Raw genomic sequence first — 24,260 nt, 5'->3', positions numbered from 1 at the left:
TGTGAGTGTGTGTTTGTGTGTGTGGATTTTACTGCTTCTCATTTTACAGTTGTAGTCAATATTTTTGATATTTGACTTGATTATGGATATCTTACTCAGTTATTTCTATCTTTATTTCTGTAGAGTTCTTGTGCCCCGAGTTAAAAGCATTCGCCATTGTAATCCATCTTCTAAGCGTATAAATCGATACTTATTATTTCCCGCAATTTTCATGTCATCGTCCCTTATTGATTTTTTGATTCCCTCACTCCCATAGTCCTTATCATACATTGAAAAGAATGTTTCGAATGTAATCCCTGCATCGGTATATCAATCACGCTTCATTAAGATCTATTCAATGTCTTATGGTCTCCATTCGACCATCTGTCTAACTTATCTGTGAAAACAACATCTCGAACCAGAATGCTCACGGGAGCTTTTTTTCTTTCTTTCTTTCTTTTTCGATTGCTGCTCGTCGTGACTTCATTTCAAAATTTTGTAACTTGTGGAAAGAGCATCTCAAAAGAAGTTTTCTTGGCTTGGGGGTCCTCACATATTTTGTAACTTTTTGAGCCATTTACCATGCAAAAAATGATGATGATGATGATGATGATGATGATGATGATGATGATGAAGAAGAAGACAGTGAGAACGGATATAAGATGCGTTAAACAGCAGTTTGGTTTTCAGTTGTGTGGTATCATTCCTTCTCGAGTGTTTCCTATCGAGTGGAGATTGCGAGCTCCTCGTTATAATGACTTGATAGCACGTCTTTTAGGTCTGGTGGTTTGCTGAAAAGTTTCCCCAAGATTGATATCTGTAATGTCACTTTTAAAACCCTTGCTATCAGCGTTTGGTATATGCTAGAATACTTCTACTACTTATTGACTTCTGTGCTGAGGGAGCGTATCCAACAGGATCTCCACGACTTGTTTCGCTTATTTTTCGTATCTTTTTTCGAGGAAACATATTTGGCTCCAAAGGTATTTTCTTTCAAAACGTTGTAATCATACACTCGTTATACACTAGTTCATAATCTGTGTAGGTACGATTAATATTTGTGTGTTTTTTTTCTTCAATTTGTCTCCCTCTGTATAGATGAAATTCGTAAGATTACAACTGCTAATCTACCTTTTTAAACTCGTATGTTGGGAAAAGGGAACCAACGGATATTGAACCTGTAAGGAGAAGACGGCAGTTCTTGTTTTTTTATTGTCACAATGTATACGGCTTTAAAGGAATTGTCTTTCCAAAGAAGTTTGTATCATTCTTTGGTGTTTTTAAACGAATGATAAATCTGTATAGATATAGTTTCTCTGAAGACAAAATAAAATTGCCTACTTATTCGCTTATTGTTAACTATTCTTTTACTAACCAAATCGTTCAGGGAGACACAAATTGTTCAACTACTCGAAACGAAGGAAAGTGCACAAATATACTAGTACATAAATGTGGTAATTTTCATCTAGATTTTTTTCTTCGAACAGTCCAAATACAAGTTTTCTTACAGAATTGTTTACACATACCTTGATGGGTTATGTTTTTGTCTACGTATATTATTGTTTAAACTAGAGCTAGATGAACTGCAAGTCCAATTTGCTCAAAATCGCTCGTCACTCTATACATAGATTGTAGATTTAAGTGAGGCAGTTCTTGAAGAAGAAAATAAGAAAATACTATATCTTTGCGTCCCATCTTTCTAGCAAAGCAGCTAGAATACAAATAAATTTGTTTTTACATCGCAGTTATTGCAATTATGTAGTACTGAGAGATGCTAGTGAAATTAATCTTGTCATCAGCGCTAATCTTAATAAGGCTTGTTATCGATAATCTTGATTACTAGCATGAACGGAATTGTACAATTTATTTTCCCAAAAAGTGTATCAAGTTTTATATATCCATGTGTTAAGATGATTTCGAAATACGTGTACTCGTTCACACTGCTTTGCCCCATACCTTATTCACAGGCTAAAAGAAGACAATATTCAGTGAATTTCTTTGAAATCACCTGGATTAAACAAAGCATGGCTACACGAGTTGTTTTCGGCATTTTCCTGATCCTATTAGCTACGTCTCGGAGACCGTTTGCTCAGAACTCGACATCCGTCAACTATTTTCAAGTTGAGACAGCCACAACACTGACAGTTAATGTTGCTACACAGAATTCTACAACCACATCAGGGAATACACTACGGACAGCCGTTCTACAACAGACAACGTTTGTCCCAGAATTTCAAACAGAAATATTGTCGCTTGGGACTGAGAATGTATGTTCATTTTACACGCCCGGAGAAGTCAGATTAAAGTAACACGTTACGATGACATAAGAGCACAGCGGACCAGTGGAACCCATACGACACCTTACATCATCGCTGATTGGGTGTGGCAGCCGATCACGTGGTCATTGCGGATTGGAATCCAGGCTTTCCTGTCAGTGCTTGGTATGGGCGGGAACGCACTTGTCTTGGCCGTTCTGTTGCGTCGCGGTTTGAAAAGGAGCTCTGCCGACACTCTCGTCGGGAATCTTGCCGCAGCGGACTTTCTCGCATCTGTCTTCATTTTCCCGATCCCGGTAGCTGTTCGCGTCCCCAAAACAACCACTGCGGAAATGTATTGCCGTTTTGTTTTCACGTCTTTCTGCGCGTGGGTAAGCGTCTTGAGTTCAATCTTCACGCTGAGCGCAGCATCGCTGGAGCGATATGCCGCAGTGGTCCACCCTATCCGTTGGAACCGCTACAAAAGGCGCCAGTACGTAAATTTTGGCATCGTTCTCATCTGGTTTGCTGCTGCGGCCCTGACCACTGATCTCCCACTCACAACCAGCGTTAACGATGCTTCTGGTCCCTGCCAAGTAAAGCATCTTACCTACGCGGGACAGATGGTCCTTACAATGGTTCATTTCGTTTTCAGCTTTGTGTTTCCCGCCACGATAATGTTAGTAACACAACTTTTAGCTGCTCGCGCTCTCTACGTGCAATCTAAACGTTTTACGGAGACCCGCGAAAGTGGCGACCACTCTACTGCATCGTTCAGACATCTTGTGGCCATGAATCGAATTTTGGGAATGCTCCTGATCGTAATTATCATCTACATTGCGTCCTGGGGTCCAGGCTCCATTGCCTTTTTCCTGTATAACTTACGTGTCCTAGAGTCCAGCTTTCTGTATGGACCAGTTGATCGTGCGCTTACTATGCTGGCCCTGTTTAACTCTTGCGCCAATCCCATCGTGTATTTGATCTGGAACTCTCAATTCCGCGCAGCTCTCGTGAAATTCTTTACCTGCACTAATATAAGTACCACTGCCCTGTTTGGATTTCAAGAACAATCAGCAAGAAATAGCCAGACTGAAAATGTTTAATGAATCAGGGATCAGACGTTCCTTTACTTTGCAGAAATATTATCTCAAAATTTTGATCAGTTGTTATAGTCTTTGTTCGACCTGAACTAAGCTGTTTTCATCAGTTTCCAACAACAAAGTACCGAACTGTCCAAATTACAAGAAAAATTAAAGACACCCAGCCTCCCCCGGCCTTTAAGTGTGGAACCTGCGGCAACAGTTCCGCGGCTTGTAGATTTGACTTATCAGTCATTATCGAACACATCCGAAAAATCAGTAAAAACGAAATCATGGTCCTCATCGATACCGGTGGACAACGACAACAACAATGGTGAATTACAGTGGTTCGGAATCAATCGATTTAGAGCCAAATTCTTACAACATCATTATGGATATTATACACGTGAAACAAGCATATCAAATCAATTCTACTATTTGACCACCTCATAAAATAAAAAAGCGATCGAGCGAGGGGAAGGGGTAACCTCCAACATGCGCGAGATTTTTGCATTTTCAAACATGAAATTCAAAGATCTGGTGCACCCTTTGAAAAAGTCAGGAAAAAAAATATGTTATATTCAGGGGGTGTGAGAAGAGAATACTCCCTCCAACACGAGAGAAATTTTTGCATATTTACACTGCAAAAAGTCCGGTGTTAAATAGTGAACACCGAGCTGGTGTTAAATTTTCGGTGCTCATTTATGGTGTTAAATTAACACCTCCTGGTGTCATTTCCGAAGTCTAAACTGTTTTTTGAAGAGTTTCTTAGTAACTGCACTTCTTGTTGATTTTTAATTTAAACAAGACGATCAAGAATTTTACATTAAAATACTAGATTTTTGAACATATGTGAAAATAAATTTACACCACAGTAACACCAGCTGGTGTGGTCTCTTATTGAAGCTGGACGGGTGTTAAACCATTGATATTAACACCAACAAATATCAAATCAACACCATGTGGTGTCATTTTTTAATTAACACCAGTACAGTGTCAAAATAACACCAGGTACAGTGTCAAATTAACACCACGAAGTGTCAGGTGAACACTTTTCAACACCATCACAGTGCATTTTCAACACCTGTGGGTGTGGTCCTTTATTGAAGTTTGACCGGTGTTAGATTTAACACCCGTGGTGTTAAATCTAACACCGATGTTTTTACAGTGTAATCTCGAAATTCAGAGATAAAGTGCACTCCTCTTTTTAAATATTCATACTTGTTTCTAATTTTGCTTCACATGTCCGAGATTTCTGCATTTACAAACCTGAAATTCATGGATTACTCTTTTACTGAAATATTCCATTTTTGTCTCTATCTGAAAAGTAAGAAAAATATATTTACGGAAATAATCATACAAGGAAGCGTGTGGAAGGTGAAACCACCTGACACATGAAGGAGATTTGTATTGTCGGATCTGAAATTCTCAGGTGTGGTGCACATTATTTGTGAAATGCTAAATTCCCTTTGTTTTCATTAAAAGTGTAAGTAGAATAATAAAAGACTTGTAGTCAAGGCAATTTGCTCTCGTTTGAGAGGGTGTACTTATCCTCCCTCCAACACGAGGACGCTTTCTTTTTCATTTTTACGATTGTCATTCAACGGCCTCGTGCACTTTTAGTGTTTTATTGAGAAATATGTCAATCCTCGAAGCTCAAATTCTCAATCCTCAAAGATTATTCATAGTCTTTGTATCCCCCTCCCAACATATGGAAAGGAGCCGACCGAGGAAGATTAGCACAAAAATGGACATGACTGCACAGATTTAACACCAATTAAGTGTCAATAGAGGACCACACCGACAGGTGTAGAAAGGAAGTTGTGACAGTGTTGAAAATGTTTACCTGGCACTTCGTGGTGTTAGCTTGACACTGCAGCTGGTGGTATTTTTGTCACTGCGCTGGTGTTAATACAACAATGACACCACATAGTGTTGATTCGATATTACTGGTGTTAATGTCAACGGTATAACACTAGCCCAGTGTCAATAGGGAAACACATCAACTCGTGTTACTGCGGTGTAAATAAAGATAAGTACTTTATTGGAAAGTTCTTGTTTGTCATGTTAAAGTTAGGAAATCAGCAAGAACAATGACTAATTACCTATTTATTAAAAAAAAGTGTTATATTTTGAAGTGATATCCTGAGGTCGTGATTTAACACAACAAAATGGGCACAGGAAATTGACCATCAGCTAGGTGTTTCATTTTTAACATTCGACTTTTTGCAGTGTACCATATGCCTTATTCATTGCTCTTCGACTGTGATCGTCCATTTATTTGAACCTCCATCAGTTTACCAATCACACTGAATTGTTGAAGAAATAAATGCAATGCACTCATTACCCATGATTTCTATCATAAATTTCATTGCACAGTTTGTTGGCCACATCTATGTCTATAGTCTCGAAAAAAAAAAATAAGTGACTTGGTCCCATTTGCCTGTGTTTGTGTTTTGACAAAGCTCTAAATTTAGGCCGCAATTTTAAGGGTCTTGTGTTTAACCAGGATCGTATTGTGTTCTTTCTCTGCGGTTATGTCTCTTTGAAACTGATGAAATGATTGTTATGATATTTATATAGAACTGTTATCATTACCTTATTGTTTATCATGATCTTCGAGCTTCATAAAGTGAAAGAAAATGAAGTACATGACTTACAGTGTCAGTGTTTTGATAAAGAAAATGTCATTCTGCAAACAAGATCAAAAAACAATTTTCCAGCACCCATCATTCATGGGGCATAGAGTTTTCACCCAGTCTGGTTCTCCTCTCTGGAACTCACTGCCTCTGCAACTGAGAATGAAGGCCTCGTTTCCTCTGTTCCAGAAAGAACTCAAAACCTTTTTGTTCCAGTAACCGTGTGTTTTCTTTCCATTGTAGTCTTTTCCTTTCCCTTTTCCATTCCCTTTGTTCCGTGATATTTTAGCTTTCATATAGTTTCGTCATTATTACTTTGTGTCCTATCTCCACTGATTGCAAAGCAAATTTACATTGGTATTTTTTCGTGGAACGAGCGTTTACGAGCTTTGCTTTTGCGTTTCCATCATATTTCATAAGTTATTAAGAATTGTCTAATGTACATTATGAATGCTGACACACTTTCTGTTCATGACCCGATTTATATGATATTTTGTATCTTGCTTGGTTTTTTTTTTTTTTTTCTTTTTCTTTTTTTTTTTTTGATGTATCTCGATGTCAAGTGAAATATGACAATAAACGTGCTGGAACTGTTCACTGTGTCTCGAGTGTCAGACTAGTGCAGTTTCAGTTATTCAATTCAATTCAGTCTTTTCCTAAAATAATGAAGCATTGTGAGAGGAGTTCTTACTTTTCTGCGTCATGTACTGCCAGGAGTGCCACTGTGTGACAGACATTATTATAATCGTCCATGTTGTCTTTAAGGACGTTGAGGATCGTCGTCGTCGTCGTCGTCGTTGTTGTTGTTGTTGTTGTTGTTATTGTTGTTGTTGTTATTGTTGTTGTCATGAAGAGCTGAACATGATTATGAAATACTTAATGAGCATGAATGTAATACTCGTATGGGTTACTTACGGTGAGGTAAAAGCTTATCATACTCAGGGATTGCTCCATGAATTACGTGATCAATTTATCCCCCCTTGTGTCTTTCTATTTTCCTCCTTTCATTTTCTTTCTCTTTCCATCCTAACCTGCCTCTGCAGATTTAACGAGAAACTAACCATCAGCTTATTTTAGACAATTCTCTTCTTTTACGTGTTTAGCTGGTTCCGATCTTAAAGTTTGTCAATTCTTAACTGGGTGCATTTTTCCACCTGCAAGAAAAACCAAACACACATAATACACGCGCGCACGCGCATACATGCAGTACACAGCAGTACACACACATGACCGCGTGAGGTCGATAAGTCATAGAAACTGCCATGCACTGCGCAGGCGTGGTGAGTCTTCTAGCGAAAATAATCCTTGCAAGTATCAATCTTGGAAATTCTCTTGTAAAAGTAATATAAAGACAATAAAACACTACGCAACATACTAACAACTTACTAACATATTGGAACATTTTCATCTCTGCATCATAGCAAAGAAAAGAGCCACATTAGGGCTGATTTGCAGCTTTTATTGATTGTGTTGGTATTGTTTGCTTGTGTGTGTGTGTGTGATTTTACTGCCTCTCATTTTACTGTTGCAGTCAATATTTGTAATCTTAGACGCGATTATGGATATCGTATCCAGTTATTTCTATCTTTATTTCCATAGAGTTCTTATGCCCCCGAGTTAAAAGCATTCTCATCCGTCTTCTAAGCGTATGAATCGATACTTATTATTTCCCGCAATTTCCTTGGCACAGTCTTTTATTGATTTTTTGATTCCCTCACTCCCACGGCCCTTATCAAATCTTGAAAAGAATGTTTCAAATGTAATCCAGGCATCGGTATATCAATCATGCTTCATTAAGATCTATTCAAAGTCTTGATGGTCTCCATTCGACCATCTGCCTAACTTATCTGAGAAAACAACATCTCGAACCAGAATGCTCACGAGAGTTTTTTTTTTTCTTTTTTCTTTTGTTGATTGCTGTTTTACTTCCTCATTTCAAAATTTCGAGACGCCTATATAGAAAGAGCATCTCAGCAGAAGTTTTCTCGGCTTGGGGTCCTCACATGTTTTGTAACTTTTTGAGCCATTTACTCTCTACGAGTGAAAACACTCTAAAAAGAGTGATACAATAAAGAGTGAATTTCGAGTGAAATTGGAATGAATTTTGAGTGAAAATGCTCATTTTCACTCATTTTGGACGTCAGGGATCACTCCAAAATCTTCGAGTGATCCCTGACGTCACTCCAAAATGAGTGAAAATGAGCATTTTCACTCAAAATTCACTCCAATTTCACTCGAAATTCACTCTTTTTTGTATTCACTCTTTTTAGAGTGAAAATTTTCACTCGAAGAGAGTACCACGCAAAACCTGATGATGATGATGATGATGATGATGACGCAGAAGAAGAAGAAAAAGAAGAAGAAGAAGAAGAAGAAGAAGAAGAAGACAGTGAGAACGGATATAAGATGCGTTAAACGGTAGTTTGGTTTCCAGTGATGTGTTATGAGCCTTTCTCGAGTGTTTCCTATCTGGTGAAAATTGCAAGCTCACATTGACTCGATAGCACATCTTGAAGGTCTGGTGGTTTGCTGAAAAGTTTCCCCACGATTGATATCTGTAATGTCACTTTTAAAACCCTTGCTATCATCGTTTGGTTTATGCTATGATACCTCTGCCACTCAATGACCTCGATGACTTCTGTGCTGAGGGAACGTATCCAACAGGATCTCTACGACTTGTTTCGCTTATTTCCCGTATCTTTTTCGAGCTAACGTATTCGGCTCCAAAGGTATTTTCTTTCAAATTTAGTGTTTTAATCATACACTCTTCATACACCTGTTAATCATCTGTGTAAGTACAACTTGTCTAATTACGAAAATATGGGATGTATTTTTTTCTTCAATATGCCTCCACCTGTATGAATGAAATTTGTAAGATCACAACAGCTAATCTATATTTCTAATGAATATGCTAGGAAACATAGAACCAACGGGGATTGAACCTGTAAGCACAAGATGACATTCCTCGTTGTTTTTTTTTTTTTTATCGTTATAAGGTAAACGGCTTCAAAGGATTTTGCTTTTTACCAAAGAAGTTTGTATCATTCTTCTTTTTTATGAATATGATGAATCTGTATAGATATAGTTTCTTTGATGACAAAATAAAATTCCCTTCTTATTCGCTAATTTGCTAACAATTCTTTTACGGACCAAACAGTTTAGTGAGACACAAAATTTTCAACTACTTGAAACGACGGAAGCGCACAAATATACAAATGCATAAATACCGTAATTTTTATGAAAATATTTCTCTATTCTGGCAGTCCAAATATAAGTCTTCTTACAACGTTTCTACATATACCTTTAAATCTTATGTTTTTGTATACATGTTTTGTTTATTAGATAGAGCTAGATCAACTGCAAATCCAAATTTACTCAAAATTGCTTGTCATTCCATAGAACATAAATTTTAGTAAAGCAATCCTTGAAGAAGAAAATAAGAAAAAAATACTACACCTTTGGGTCCCATCATTCTAGCAAAGCATTTGGAATACAAATCAATTGTTTTTTTTTTTAATCGCAGTTATTGCAATGATGTAGTGTTGAGAGACGCTAGTGAAATGAATAATGGTATTCATTAGCGCTAATTTTAATAATGCTTGTATACGATAATCTTGATTATACTAGCGTGAACGGTATCATACAATTAATCTTCCTTTAAAAAGTCAAGTTTTATAAATAGCCATGTCTCAAGATGATTTCGAGAAACGTTTATTCGTTCAGACTGCCTTGCCACATTCGTTCTTCACAGGCTAAAAGAAGAAATTACTCAGTGCATTTCCTTAAGATCAACTGGAGTAAACAAAGCATGGCTACACGGGATGTTTTCGGCATTTTCCTGATCCTGTTAGCAACGTCTCCGAGACCGTTTGCTCAGAACTCGACATCCGTCAACTATCTTCACGTTGAGACAGCCACAACACTAGAAATTAATGTTGCTGCACAGAATTCTACAACCACATCGGGGAATACACTACGGACCGCCGTTCTAGAACAGACAACGTTTGTCCCAGAATTTCAAACAGAAATATTGTCGCTTGGGGCTGAGAATGTACGTTCATCTTACACGCCCGGAGAGGGTCAGATTAACGTGACACGTTACGACGACATAATAGCACTGAAGAGCAGTGGAACCAATACGACACCTTATACCATCGCTGATTGGTTGTGGCAACCGATCACGTGGTCATTGCAGCTGGGAATCCAGGCTTTCGTGTCAGTGCTTGGTATGGGTGGAAATGCACTTGTCATGGCGGTTCTGTTTCGTCGCGGTGTGGAAAGAAGCTCTGCCGACACTCTCGTCGGGAATCTTGCCGCAGCGGACTTTCTCACCTCCGTCTTTATTTTCCCAAATCCGGTCGCTGTCAGCGTCCCGAAAACAGCCATTGCGGAAATGTATTGCCATTTTGTTTTCACCTCATTCTTTCTCTGGGCAAGCGCTTTGAGTTCAATCTTCACGCTGAGTGCAGCATCACTAGAGCGATATGTCGCAGTGGTCCACCCCATCCGTTGGAACCGCTACAAGAGACGCCAATACGTTAATTTTGGCATCGTTCTCATCTGGTTTGCTGCCACGGGCTTCACCACCGATATCCCACTCACAACGAGCGTTGACGAGTCGTCGAGTTCCTGCCAAGTAAAGCATCTAACCTATGCTGGACAGATGGTCCTTGCAGTGGTTCATTTCGTTTTCAGCTTTGTGTTTCCCGCCACGATAATGTTAGTATCACAGCTTTTAGCTGCTCGTGCTCTCTACAAGCAATCCAAACGTTTTACGGGGACCAGCGAAAGTGGCGACCACTCTACTGCATCGTTTAGACATCTTGTGGCCATGAATCGAATTTTGGGAATGCTCCTGATCGTAATCATTATCTACATTGCGTGCTGGGGTCCAAGCTCCACCGCCTTTTTCCTGTATAACTTACGTGTAATCGAGTCCAGCTTTCTGTATGGACCAGTTGATCGTGTGCTTGCTGTGCTGGCCCTGTTTAACTCTTGCGCCAATCCCATCGTGTATTTGGTTTGGAATGCGCAATTCCGCACAGCTGTTATGAAATTCTTCACCGGCATGAAGATAAGTAATATTGCCCTCTTCGGGTTTCAGGAAGAATCAACCCGAAATAGTCACGCTGAAAATGTTTGATAAAGAAGAATCCCACCTTAAAGGACAAAAACCGGTTACGGGGCATTTTGTTACCATGTTGTTTGTTATCAAGTTATCACCAATTTCCGTTAATTATAAAAATGTCACAAAATTTAGAAAGCCATATTAACGGAACGCTACGTTAAAGGGATGGTATAGTATTGTTTGAAGTGAGGATTCAGCTTTCAACTTTTTGTTGGATACTTTGAGGCCACTAAGATAAAAACCACATTTAATTTGATGAAAATCGGTTTAGAATCGTTTTGAAAACCAAAGTAAAACAAAGCGATCCTAATAAAAGGTGACTTCCAACTTTTATTAGGATCGCTTTGCTTGGATATCTCGATTATTTCAAAACCAATTTTCATCAAACAAAATGTGATTTCCTCCTAGAATTATATGCTCTTTTATATCTCATAAGAGGTTTCTCATTATGTAAAAAAAGTCATCATCAAAAATTGCTAAAATCCTGAATCCCCATCTAAAGCGAAACTTGACCATTCCCTTAAGCCACTGACATAATTTGGCTTGCACCATTTCAAATTCATCTCATTCAAATTCACCATTTCGATTACATATAAGTAGCAAATACAGAAAAAAGAGAAAGCGATAAACGCGTTCTCTATTAGTCTTCAGTCTACTTAGTTCTATGAATGTGTCGAATGAATTTTCTTATTAATAGTTACATGACTATACGACATTTTGTCTCTTGATGCTGTACTCTCAAAAAAATGAGGCTTGCCTGATGCATTCAAAATTAAATCATTATGCATCTATTTATTTTCGTTATTTCATCGTGCATCGTCAGATCATTGTCCGACTCAGTTCAAAACTGCTTTTTAAATGCTTCCCTGCAGTTTATTATGGATTTATACAAGCACACCATGAAAATACATGGAACATAATCATGTAACAATAATATAAACACAATTTTCTTTGATATGGGCTCCACTACACGGACATTTATTATCATAGGTTAAAACACACAGACAAGATAGTCATAGGTAACATAGTTTAAAAGAAGTACATTCAAACGGATAATGTATTATTTTAAAGGAAGACAACAACAAACGGAAGAACAAAAATATGTATAATAATTATAGGACAAAGTTCACCTTCATAGACATGTGGGTTGAGTGAATGCAGCAATATTAGTAGAACACAACAGTGAGAGTTTGAGCAAAATCAGACAATCCGTTAAAAAGTTATGAATTTTTGAAATTTCTGCTCAGTCATGGCTGGATGAAAAGACTACTATAGCTTGTGATGTCATATTAGTACAACGATATAAAGAAAGAATAAAGAAAATTCAACATATTTCCATTTTTCTCCCATAACAAAAGAACACTCGACTTCTCTCGTTCAGAAGGCAGGGGAATAATATTACCCTTAACATACGTCAGTATTAAGTCGAAGAACTGTGCACTTTATTAAAAAAGTAACGTTTTGTGAAATTCTCTTTTTATTTTCCTTATGTAGTTGTACGCATGTGACATCATAATACTGCAGTATAGTCTTCCCTTCCAGCAGTGACTGCGCAGATACTTAAAATATTCATAACTTTTGAACGGATTGTCCAATTTTCCTCAAACTTTTACTGATGTGTTCTACTAATATTGCTGCATTATCTCAATCATTATGTATACGAAGGGGGACTTGTCCTTTAAGGACTTTTAAAATACCATATGAATTTTCACCAAAAAGGAGCGTAAATGGTCACAGCTACACATCAAAATCAGATCAGAAGTTCATTTTACACCGCTAACATACACGACATATTTCTCAGTTCCTCAGTCATCGACGACAAGTATCATCTCACACCGGTATAGTTTTAGATGACTAAGAACTCGATTATAGGCTCACGTCACGTCATTTGATTTGCATTTGCGACTGAAGTGAACATCACTGTTCAGAGATACTAAATAATTTCCAAAACTTTTAGCATTTACCTCACAGTTTGAATCTGAAGGATATTGAACTGATTTGTCATCTTGAATGCAACATTTCTTGTGATACATTCCTCTGTGACAACCGTGAAGAATGCAAGAGAATACTCTTGAAACTGCCACACTTGAGAAGCCAGGGCGAATGTTCGGGAATTCAATTCCAATACCAAATACAAACACAGAAATGTAGCGATATTTCAAAATGAACATGATATTGATGAATTCTACACATTCTTGTACGCATGAGATGAGCTTCAAACCAAGATTTGATTTTGAGATATATTTGGATGCTTGTATCTTCTATCAAGACAAGCCTAGGTATAATATTATTGTCAGAGCACATTTCTTTAGTTTGTTTTTAGCTCGTTATTTACGTTTTTCAAAGTAGAGGAAATTCTGCCTTTAAAAAGCAATTTTCAAATCTTTACTCCGAAAATGCGGTATACAGTTGCACTATGTGTAATCTTAAGGAATGTGATACACTCAGTGTAATTATGTTGAATAGTGCTACACTCAGCGAAAGTTCTGACCAAAAAAAAATGACAAAACATTCAGAATTTAAGATTTTTACTCTCGGTTTTTTTACACGTCGCAAGCTGCATCTCCCACGCTGCATCATGGAAACCCTGTATGAATTCGCTGAATTAAGTGCTTATGTTTGTTTTTTTTCATCAAAAAAAAATACTTCAATATGATTATTTGTAACTACTTTATTTAGGCATCTGACATTATCTCCAGTAGAAGAAGTAAGAGGAATGAACTTAGCCCATCACTGAATTGATTAAAATATGAATCTACTTGCTTGGTAGTATAGATTGGGGAATTCGTGAGGTGATACCATAGAACTGTAAATTAAAATGGTCTAACAAGTAGGACAACGTTTGAGTTGTGTTAAACGTTTGTATGGAAAGTGACGTAATAGAACAGTTGTTTCTAAATAATCACATAGTCTGGATATTAGACAAATCGTCCGGAAGTATATTCACCTTCCATACGGCTGTTAATTATGAAATAAACTTTTTGGTCCCTATGAGCGGAATTTAAATGGTCCTCCTTTCATTGGGCCAATACACCTCAGTGTATCTTGTCAAGACCCACACCGGATCAACGTTGATGTGTTTTAGGACGTCGATGTCACCTCAACATCAAACTCTCCAAGCGACCTGCGTTCAGCCATGCGTTGTTCCACGTGCAATCTGATCAGCACTGATTCCGGAGTCACGATCTAAAGTTGGTATTTGATTTTGTTAAAACCAGTACAGAAACTGGAATAAACTTGGAAAAAGACTTGTGTATGTCGTAAGAATGTTCTTACCTAGGCGAATTATACAGATTAATGACGTGAATAGTTGTTTAATGTTATTGCAAAAATTGTCACTTCAAACTTAAGAATAAAGATAAAGAATTTACGGAATTCCTAAAGCGATTTCACAGCAGTATAGAACGTTTGCATTGAAGAATACATACATTGTATTTCAAAATGTATAACACTGTACCAACGTACATATTGACTTTGCAAGGGCGTGTATAAGTATCGACTGCAGGGAACAAGAAATCGTGTAAAAAAAATAGTTAGCGCGTCGTATACATCGATACTGGATGAAGTCATTTATGATCTACACGCATGTATCTAAAGGCCAAATCTACTGACGATCTGTGGGGTTTACCAAGCAACGACGCCAGCGCTGCACCAGCTGCTGAGGGGGGCCCGAAACCGGAACTCGAAAATCAAAGAACCTAAAAGTTACGTGTCTATTTATATTATGAATCTCTTGTTTGAATAATTGTTTATATCAAATTTCCACGTTGTAAACACACCAAAACTCGATTATTTAAAGTTGATTTAACTTGATTTAATCTGTTTCGATCTGAATGTTTCTGAGTCAACGTAGTCAGAACAAATAACAAAAAACAGTCGCTCATGTGACAGAAGGATGATATTGAGTACTTGATAGTAGCAATATAGGCATGACTGTACAGACATGGTCAAAGGATCAGGAATCAAAGCGTCCAGCACACCTTATATTACTCCATCTGAAATTCCAAATGTATCCCCAAAATCGGGAAACCACAGCTGATCATATTTTGAAACACGAAAGGCAAGGGAACTTGCTTGTCGGATGTAGAAATGGATAAACATTTCGTCTTGGGGATGGATTGTTAAAAGGGCATTGTACCGTTTTTTTTTTTTTTTCTATATGTTGTTCTTTTAATTCTAAAAGACCCAGCGGTGCAAACAAAATCAAAATTTCATAACGATTTAGTCCGTAATTTCATGTTGAAAATGGAAATTTTTGGGCGAGAATTATGCTTATGAGCAGACGAGCCCGGATGTCGTGATGTCACAGGTGCCAAATATATCACTGATTACAAGCCCTCGCATACGCGTGCGTTAAATCGTGCCGAATAGCAGACGACGCTTAGGCCCAATTTAGCTAGCAGGCGGCACTTGTGTACTATCCTATCCATGCAGCTGTCTCAAATTTCGCTGAACCAAATCGCACCAAAATTACAGGATATACTTCTAAGCATATTTCAAAACACTGTATTATATTTGAACGAAATCGGTAATCGAGAAGTATCAATATTGACGCCGACATTCAAGTTGTCACTCAAAAAAAAAAAACTCACTCTTCGCGAGAGATCTTGGTAAACGCGACATGCACAATCTAGAACTGAAGTTAGCCGACTGGTACTATGCGAACGGGGAATTTACGCGGGAACTAAACTAAAAAATGTCATGATTTTGGCGATTTGTGTGATTTACGAACTTCATTTTTCATTCAACTTAGCTCAAATAGTTTATAAATTGATTTTTTGCTCCCGATTACTTGAAAGATTTGTCTCATGATATTAGATGGCTAACTTCAGTCTGTGCGTGCGCAGGCAGGTAGGGCTACTACGCCGCGATCACTCTTGTCTAGTACAGAGCAGATTATTTTTAGCGACGACAGGAAAGTCGACAACTTCACTTACGCTTCCCGACTTGCGATTTGGTTCCAATTATCGTGAGCAAGTGGACATGAGTCATAAAATATTTCTTGTGATTTTAGTACAATTTGGTTAAGTGAATTTTGAGATATCTACATGGATACGGAAGTATTCTAGCACTATACCTACACCAGCGCTTGGATCGCGAAGCGGCGGCATTGTGTATCTACGTGGTCAGGCCACTCTTCCGAGGAATGGGTCCTCTGTAACTAAAGCTAGATCTAAGTTAGTCCTTGGTGTTAATACGACCACCATGATATTATCTCGACTACAAAAGCATTGAAAATCCATAAAGCAGATACCTTACCTGCAAAATTCAGCACAGAAACAACAGGACCTGCAGCACAAGGGCCTAGATCTAGCGGCAACGCTATCTACCTGAGCAGAGTCTGGACTTTCGTCTGGACTTTCTTCAAGTTCTGGCAGCAGGCTGGAGTATGTATTGTAGAACTAAAGGTTTACGCTGTGCCTATTATTAGCGCTGTGCACGTACAGCTGTCGGCGGGGCGGCGAGTAGAATCTTCTCGGTCCCTGACTGCTCACTAGTCCTAGTCCTAGTTCTAGTCTATAAGTCTATATGTACTGGGTGCCGTTTTCTTCTAACTAGGTGTAAAACGTGATTGCCGTTGACTATTTTTTTGGATTTAGATTTTAAGAATCACTCAGTCCTCATCTTCGTTAGATAGTTTGAACTGCGATGTCGAACCATTTATATTGCTCATCATCAATGCATAGTTAGTGCAACGTTACTTACACACAGTTTTCTATGGGCAGCACGTTCGGACAATGATGCCAATTTCATTTTGCATATCTGGAATATTCCCCACAAATTTTATCGAAATAAAAAGCTTTTGAAGAGATTCCTTTTAAAAATCAATAAATATTGTTTAACATGTTTATTTCACCTCCATATTGCAATTTTACTAAATAACCGTTTTGCAGTACTTCGTGTGAGATTTCATCAGTAAATTGACATGTTTAGTTCGTTTTGCTAAAGTCGGAGGTTGGCACCTGTGACGTATGCCAAATTGTGTGGATCGTTCCTTGGTTTGATCGTTTTCATTTTTTTCAAAAAATCATTACAGGCTTATCCTGGGTTTTAGAATCCTCTCTTTCCAGTCGTAGGCATCAAAAAATGTAGATTAGAATTATCAGACAATTAGAAAATGTCAGTACAGTATTCTTTTAAAGGACCTACATTATATTCCAGGATAATAAAAGTTAACCTATCTGTTTAAAAAAATAAGTTGGTAGGATCTAGGCCATTTCGAAAGACATGGTTGTCGCTCATGAAGGCCTAAGTCAAGTGGGCACTTAAAGCATAGGTATTGTAAAGCCAGCAGAGGACTTGTATTGCTGTTGCCCAGGAAGATTGTAATTGACACCCTCCCCCCCCCCCCCCCCCGGTCCTACCCATCCCACCCATAACGACCAGGAAGAAGAAATGTATACAACCAATTGTTGTCGAGTATACATCTTGATATTTAGAGGCTGTTGCACTCCTTAACATGAATACTATGAACTGCAGTACATGGTTGAGGTATTTTGTCGGGACGGTGTTGGCAAATCCCATGAGATCCTAACATAATATCGTGGTAGGCAAGTCATGTCCGATGTGATGCGAGAAATTAGCAGGCTATTGTCCATTTAACAAAAAAAAAAAAAACATTATCCAATGTACAACAAACTGGCGGAAAGATCAAACCAGACACTGAAGCATATTATTCTAAACAAAGATTCTGCTGGTTGTCCACGTTTGGACACACCAGTTATAGTTGGTTTACATACTGGAAGACTGATAGAGTAGGGGCCTACTATACCTGCGGCTCATGAAGAAGGTAGGACAACATACTACATACTACAATTCTCGGAGTAGGTATTGTAAATTTGATTTGGGTGACCTAACATCGAATATAAATCCGCCCACCCACAGATAAAACAAACCTGTCCGACGAAAAACCCCGTTTAGGTTAGCACACAAGCCTGATTAAAAATGATTTTGTCTTCATTTTGAAGACGAAGATGCTTTATCTCTTGACAAGATACACTGATACAGCATACAGGAGTACGGTAAAGCCACAATGATGAAAATTAAAGTTTGGATGTATAAGTTGCAGGGATGTTGGAAGTCATCACACAGGCCACGATCACCTACCAGGAAGACGACGGCAACGACGAGAGGACCGGATTTTCAACACCCAGCTCCATGACTGCACAAGTTTCGGTACTGGAGGCACATGAAACTGTAAAGGGGATCTGAAGATCAGCTGGGCATTTCATGAAGCGTTTGGGTCGGATATTTTTCTAACAAACTGTTACAAGCTACTGAAATCCTTGCATCTGGCTGGCTGAGAGCAAATTTTGTCAGACAAAATGCTTCACGAACTGCCCCCTGGACAGACCTGGAGGGTAGTCACCAGATCCAGATTAATGTGAGGTTGATGCAATGGGTGCATGTAGGGATGCAATGACTGATCTTCCTGGTCAGACTCACTTTGGCCACCACTCGATCAGAGTAACATCAGATGACCCGGTATAACAAACACCTCATCTCGTCCCCATCCCCTTTCGAGGCGTCATTGAAGGAGTTAAGAAGATGGCCGAGATGGAAGTAGTAGAAACTCATAAATCTTCCCCATTGTGATTGTGTGTCGATTTTCGCCGGTTAAACCTTCACGCGGTCTAACAGTAACTTCCAATACCATCACTATCTCTTCTAATTTATAGACATTAATGAATAATGTAATCGAATTGTAAATGTGATATATTATTTGTCCCTGACCAGAAGAAATAATAAAAGATACTCACACACCATGATTGACATCATTATAGTTTTTCATTGGACGGTTTATTGATCAGAATGATGTAATCTCGAAAACAATAAGCGTCTACTGGTCCCATTTATTGCTAAGTTTCGACAAAGCTTACATATGGAGGTCTTAAATTTAGGTCTACTGTAGTTAACAATGAATTTATATCTCGTTTCTCTTCTGTGACGTCTCTTTAATAATAATGAAATGATACATGAGATTTATATGGCCCCACTTTTATCACTAATTGTTCACACACGAGCTCAAGGAGCTTCATGACAATAAAGGAATAAGTAGAACAATAACGAGAAAATTATAATTAGTGTTTCAATAAAGATTGTCTGTCATTCATAATTCAACAATTATTCTTCCGCTTCCGGTGGCTTGTCATTAAGGACGTTGAAAAATTGTTCTTTGATCTTCGAACACTGAGTAAGTGAGTTCCATAGTCATGACAGGGTTGGTCCGGCATGAGTGAATTAAAGGCCGTTCCCTCAGGGTCTCCGGGAAAGTTCAACACATGAGACTGGAAGAGGAGGATCGTAATACTCGTGTGGAATGATGATACAATAAACGCTGAACAGCCCCTCGGCGAATGTTCGATTGATAACGTTATCATGCTGTGATCAAATGGTCTTGTTATTTTGTCAACTGTCTGTTGGCTGTACACTGTATTTCTACCCTGCAAGGAAAACCAGATAAACAAAACACACGAACGTGCGCGCGCTTGCAAAAGCACACTCAACCAATCAACGTCGTGAGGTCGTAAAGATGTAGACACGGTCATGTTCTGAGCAGACGTGGCGTACCAGTAGAAGATAAAACCTAAAAAGAAACACATTGAAACATTATGGACTATTACCTCCCATCAGATGCTAGCATTTTGATCTCTCCATCATATCGACAACAACAACAAAAATTAGGGCTGATTTTCCAGCTCTTGTTGATTGTGTTGGTACTGTTTTGCGTGTGTGTATGTGTGTGCGTTTGTGTGTGTATGTGTGTGTGAATTATGCAGTTGATGTTGTTGATTAAACACACATTTTATGAGGATGACAATCGCTACCTTGGCTTCAATTACGTTCTTCTAGGAAGAGGTAAAAGCTTCTTGCCATTATTAAAGATATCTCCAAAGCGTATGAATCAATACTTATTATTCCCGCAGTTTTCTTGACATTGTCCCTTATTGATTTATTGATCCCCCTCACTCCCGCAGCGGCTGTTATATCTTAAACAGAATGTTTCAAATGTAATTCTTGCCTTGGTACGTCAATGACCCTCCATTCAGATATGACTATAACGTCTTAATGGTCTTCATTTGAACATCTGCGCAACTTCTTAATGAAAAACAACAACTAATTCCAGCAGAAGGTACACAGTAAGAGATACATGTGTACTTTTTTGTGGAGTTCTGCTTGTCTTTACTTCCATCCTTCTAAATTGCGAAACATTTAGAAAGTCCAATACCATCTCAAAAGAAGTATTCTAAGCTAGGATCGTCGCATGTTTTGTAACTTCCTAAGGCATTTACCAAGCAAAATCTGACTTGTAAAAAAAAAAGATACAGGAAGAAAGGGTATAAGACGGGTTTAATGACAGTTTGGTTTTCAGATGTGGTATTAGTCTTTCTCAAGGAGATTGCAAGCTGCTGGTCATATCAGCTCAGTAGCACATCTTGGAGGTCTGGAGGTGTACCGAAAAATTTCCCCAAGGTTGATATCTGTCCTTTCGCTTGAAAGCGCCTTGCAAACTACAGCCTTTGGGTTTATACCAGTATACCTCTGCAACTCACTGACTTCGTGCTGAGGGAACATATCCAACAGGATTCCCACGACTTGCCTCCCTGATCTTTATCGTTCGTACGTATTCGGTTCAAAGGTATTTTCTTTCAAAACTTTCTAATGATCTTTTCGCTATTATTTTTCCACGTGCCTTCTATACTCGTTACAAATTTGTATAGGTCAGTTTTGTTCAATAAAAATAATATAAAGGGTATGATTTTTTTTTCAATCTATCTCCCTCTGTCCAAATGAATGTTGTAAGATTGTAACTGTTGGTCTAATTTTTGCAAATATGTAGTAAAAATTAATTAGCAGGAATCGAACCTGTAAGCAGAAGATGACAGGTTCTATTCTCGCTGGTTCTTTTTTTCCCCTAAATGTTTGTTAAAATTTAGATCACAGTTGCGATTTTACAAGTTTCAATTGTACAGAGGGCAGACAATTTGAAGAAAAATTACACTGCATATCTTCACCCCTCTGCTGAATACTAGTAACCTCCTACTTTCATAAAATAAAGCTACCTATTTCCCCCATTTGCTAATTTGCTGTATTGCTTAGACTGGCCAACCGATTAGTAAGACAGTAAACGGTTTTAATATTACGTAAAACGAAAGAAAATACACAGATCCATAATGTTATACATGCATGTTCATAGGTATGTATAGTTTATGTATACATTAGGGAAATGCCTAATCACTGATGTCTTGTAGTTTATGACATCTTTTTTTTTCAGACAGTCAAAATATAACTCCCCCAACACCTTTTTAAAAAAATATTCTTTGGTTTTCTTTTTCTTCATACATCTGTTTTTGGAGTCCAGCTAGGAGTAAATACAAGTCCGATTTTGTTCTAAAGGTGACCTAAATTGCACCACAAAACCAACAAAAAGTCGCCAGACATGGTTTTTTTGTTTTTTGGTTTTTTTTTAGTTAAGGGCAGATTCTGAAAGAGCAGACTCTAAGCTTCAAAATGGTGTATGACTCAATTCAAATGGATTCTCCTCCTAACTTATATATACATTGGAAAGAAAGCCCACACTCTGGAAAAGTTTGAACTGAGGAAAGAGGCTCTGAAGTACATGTTCTAGTCAAGCGCTTAATCTTCACCAAGCCGTGCTGGCTTTGCGATGAATGAGACAAAAAAAAAGTATGTCAACGACTGTATCAACAACAATGAAGAGATTATCAAATTAAGGTTAAATTGAGCATGCTCTGTTAACACATTCTGTTATTAATAAATGCCAATTTTCAAGGTGGTAGCACTACTTTTCAAAAGTTATTAGAGTTGAAAGTGAAGGGTGTGCAAAGGATTTTCAAGAAATGAAAAGGGACCTAGTCTAAAGACGTGCCTGGGCCCCGTTTCATCAAAAGATAAAATCGATTTTAGATTTCCGTACCACACAGTCTGCCATAGACTTACAGTTGATATCAACTTTATAATCAATTTTAAGTCTTCATAAAACAGGGCCCTGATCACCTTACTCTACTAAAAAGGGTTGTGGAAAATCTGCTGAAAACCAACTTTCCCATTCAATTTCTGATCCAAAACTCAAGAATAGTATAGACGAAGAATAGCTCTTTTAGAAAATATGAAGAACTCATGCAAGATTGACTTGGTTGACCCGTTTCACCTTTTTGGAGTCCTCATGTAAAATCGAGGAGTGCGACATTTTGTTCGTTTTGTGATGTACGCTCACAAATAGTGTGTTTACCATCTAAATAGATTGTACGCACTGTATACAGGGAGAAATAATTTTTTAGGAAGAATCATAAGAAAACCCTACGTTCCCCTTACTTCCGTCTGTCAAGCACTCCCGAAATACACGTCATTTTTTTTTTCATTACAGTACATCACGACCTTGATTGGAATGATGCAGTGCTGAGGGCACAGATGCTTCATGGAACAGTCTTGACGCAACAGGAAACCGGAATTCACGACAACAACAACAACAAAAATGGTCGAATACTCGGGTAGACAAAGTATGGCCACATTGGATGCTTTCGGCATTTTCGTAATCCTGTTAGCAACGCCTTGCGGACTGTCTGCTCAGAACTCGACATTTGAAATTGAGACAGCTACGACACCGGAAGCTGATGATGCTGCTCAAAATTCAACAGACACATTACAAGAAACACTAGGGACCACCCTTCTACAACGGACAACGTTTGTTGCAGACTTTCAAACAGAAATTTTGTCGATGGGGGCTGATAATGCACATTCGTCCTACACGCCCGTAGAGGGTCAGGTCGACACAACACGTTACGATAATATCAAAGGACAGCGCAGCAGAGAAACCAATACGACACCTTATATCCTCGCTGATTGGGTGTGGCAGCCGATCACGTGGTCATTGCGGCTGGGAATCCAGGCTTCCCTGTCAGTACTCGGCATCAGTGGGAACGCACTTGTCATGGCGGTTCTGTTACGTCGCGGTGTGGAAAGAAGCTCCGCTGACACTCTCGTCGGGAATCTTGCCGCAGCGGACTTTTTCACGTCCGTCTTTATTTTCCCAGTCCCGGTTGCCATTCATGTCCCGAAAACAGCAACTGCAGAAATGTATTGTCGCTTTGTTTTTACCTCATTCTTCCTTTGGGTAAGCATCATGAGTTCAATTTTAACGCTGACTGCCGCATCGCTGGAGAGATATGCCGCAGTTGTCCACCCCATCCAATGGAACCGCTACAAGAGACGCCATCACGTGATTCTTAGCCTCGTTCTCATCTGGTTTGCTGCAGGGATCGTTCCTATCGACCTCCTACTCGCAACCGGCTTCGACAAAGCGTCGAGTTCTTGCCAGGTAAAGCATCCAACCTATGCTGGACAGATCGTCATTGCAATGGTTTCTTTCATTTTCGGCTTCGTGCTTCCGGCCTTGACCATGTTAGTTACACAGCTCTTTGCTGCTCGCGCTCTCTACATGCAGTCCAAGCATTTTACGGGTACCTGCGAACGTGGCAACCACTCTACTGCATCATCGCTCAGACATCTTGTTGCTATGAATCGAGTCTTGCGAATGCTCCTGATACTAGTCATTATCTGCATTGTGTGCTGGGGTCCGAACGCCACTTCCTACTTTTTGTACAAGTTGCACGTCATTGATCCCAGCTTCCTCTACGGACCAGTTGACCGTGTGCTTGTGATGCTGGCCATGGTTAACTCTTGCACCAATCCCATCGTGTATTTGGTCTGGAACGCGCAATTCCGCGCAGCTGTTGTGAAATTCTTCACCGGCACGAAGATAAGCAATAGCGCCCTCTTCGGATTTCAGGACGAGTCAACCCGATAAAAGCCACCATGTCATAATGATTAGTGAATCTGTTATTACTGTTGGCAGAAACAAGAAGGCAAAATTTATTTCACCTTCGAAAACGCGGAAATTTAACGGAAAAACTAAATCATCTTCTCAATTTTGATCAGTTCTCATCATTTTTATGTCCATCCATTCACCTCGTTGTTTTCATCGGTTTCCTGCAAGCAGACATATTATTATATAGAACTGCCAGATTACCTGAACCCCTCCCACTAAAAAAAAAAAAGAAATAAATAAAATGATCTTGAAGTGGTGTCAAATATATGTTCTTATATCTTAAATTGATACAGTCCTAAAATATGAAGAGGAAAGAAAACACAAAGTAAA

General features: G+C 38.7%; 1 protein-coding gene across 1 annotated transcript; it reads left to right on the top strand.

The window, feature by feature from the left end:
* Positions 1 to 22,604: 22,604 nt before the first annotated feature.
* Positions 22,605 to 23,909, top strand: LOC139715949 (allatostatin-A receptor-like). Its single transcript, XM_071627502.1, has one exon. The coding sequence runs from the start codon at positions 22,605 to 22,607 to the stop codon at positions 23,907 to 23,909; it is 1,305 nt and encodes a 434-aa protein (XP_071483603.1).
* Positions 23,910 to 24,260: the final 351 nt, after the last annotated feature.

Source organism: Diadema antillarum, unplaced genomic scaffold (genome assembly GCF_040938485.1).
Source record: "Diadema antillarum isolate AM-2024a unplaced genomic scaffold, OU_Dant_1.0 scf00000006, whole genome shotgun sequence".
Taxonomy (NCBI): domain Eukaryota; kingdom Metazoa; phylum Echinodermata; class Echinoidea; order Diadematoida; family Diadematidae; genus Diadema; species Diadema antillarum.
Note: the sequence above shows the minus strand (reverse complement) of the source record. Positions and strands in the feature narration are given on the sequence as shown.

Bases quoted from the DNA above. Each gene is read 5' to 3' on its own strand.
- LOC139715949 (XM_071627502.1), top strand. From the start codon at position 22,605: ATGGCCACATTGGATGCTTTCGGCATTTTCGTAATCCTGTTAGCAACG.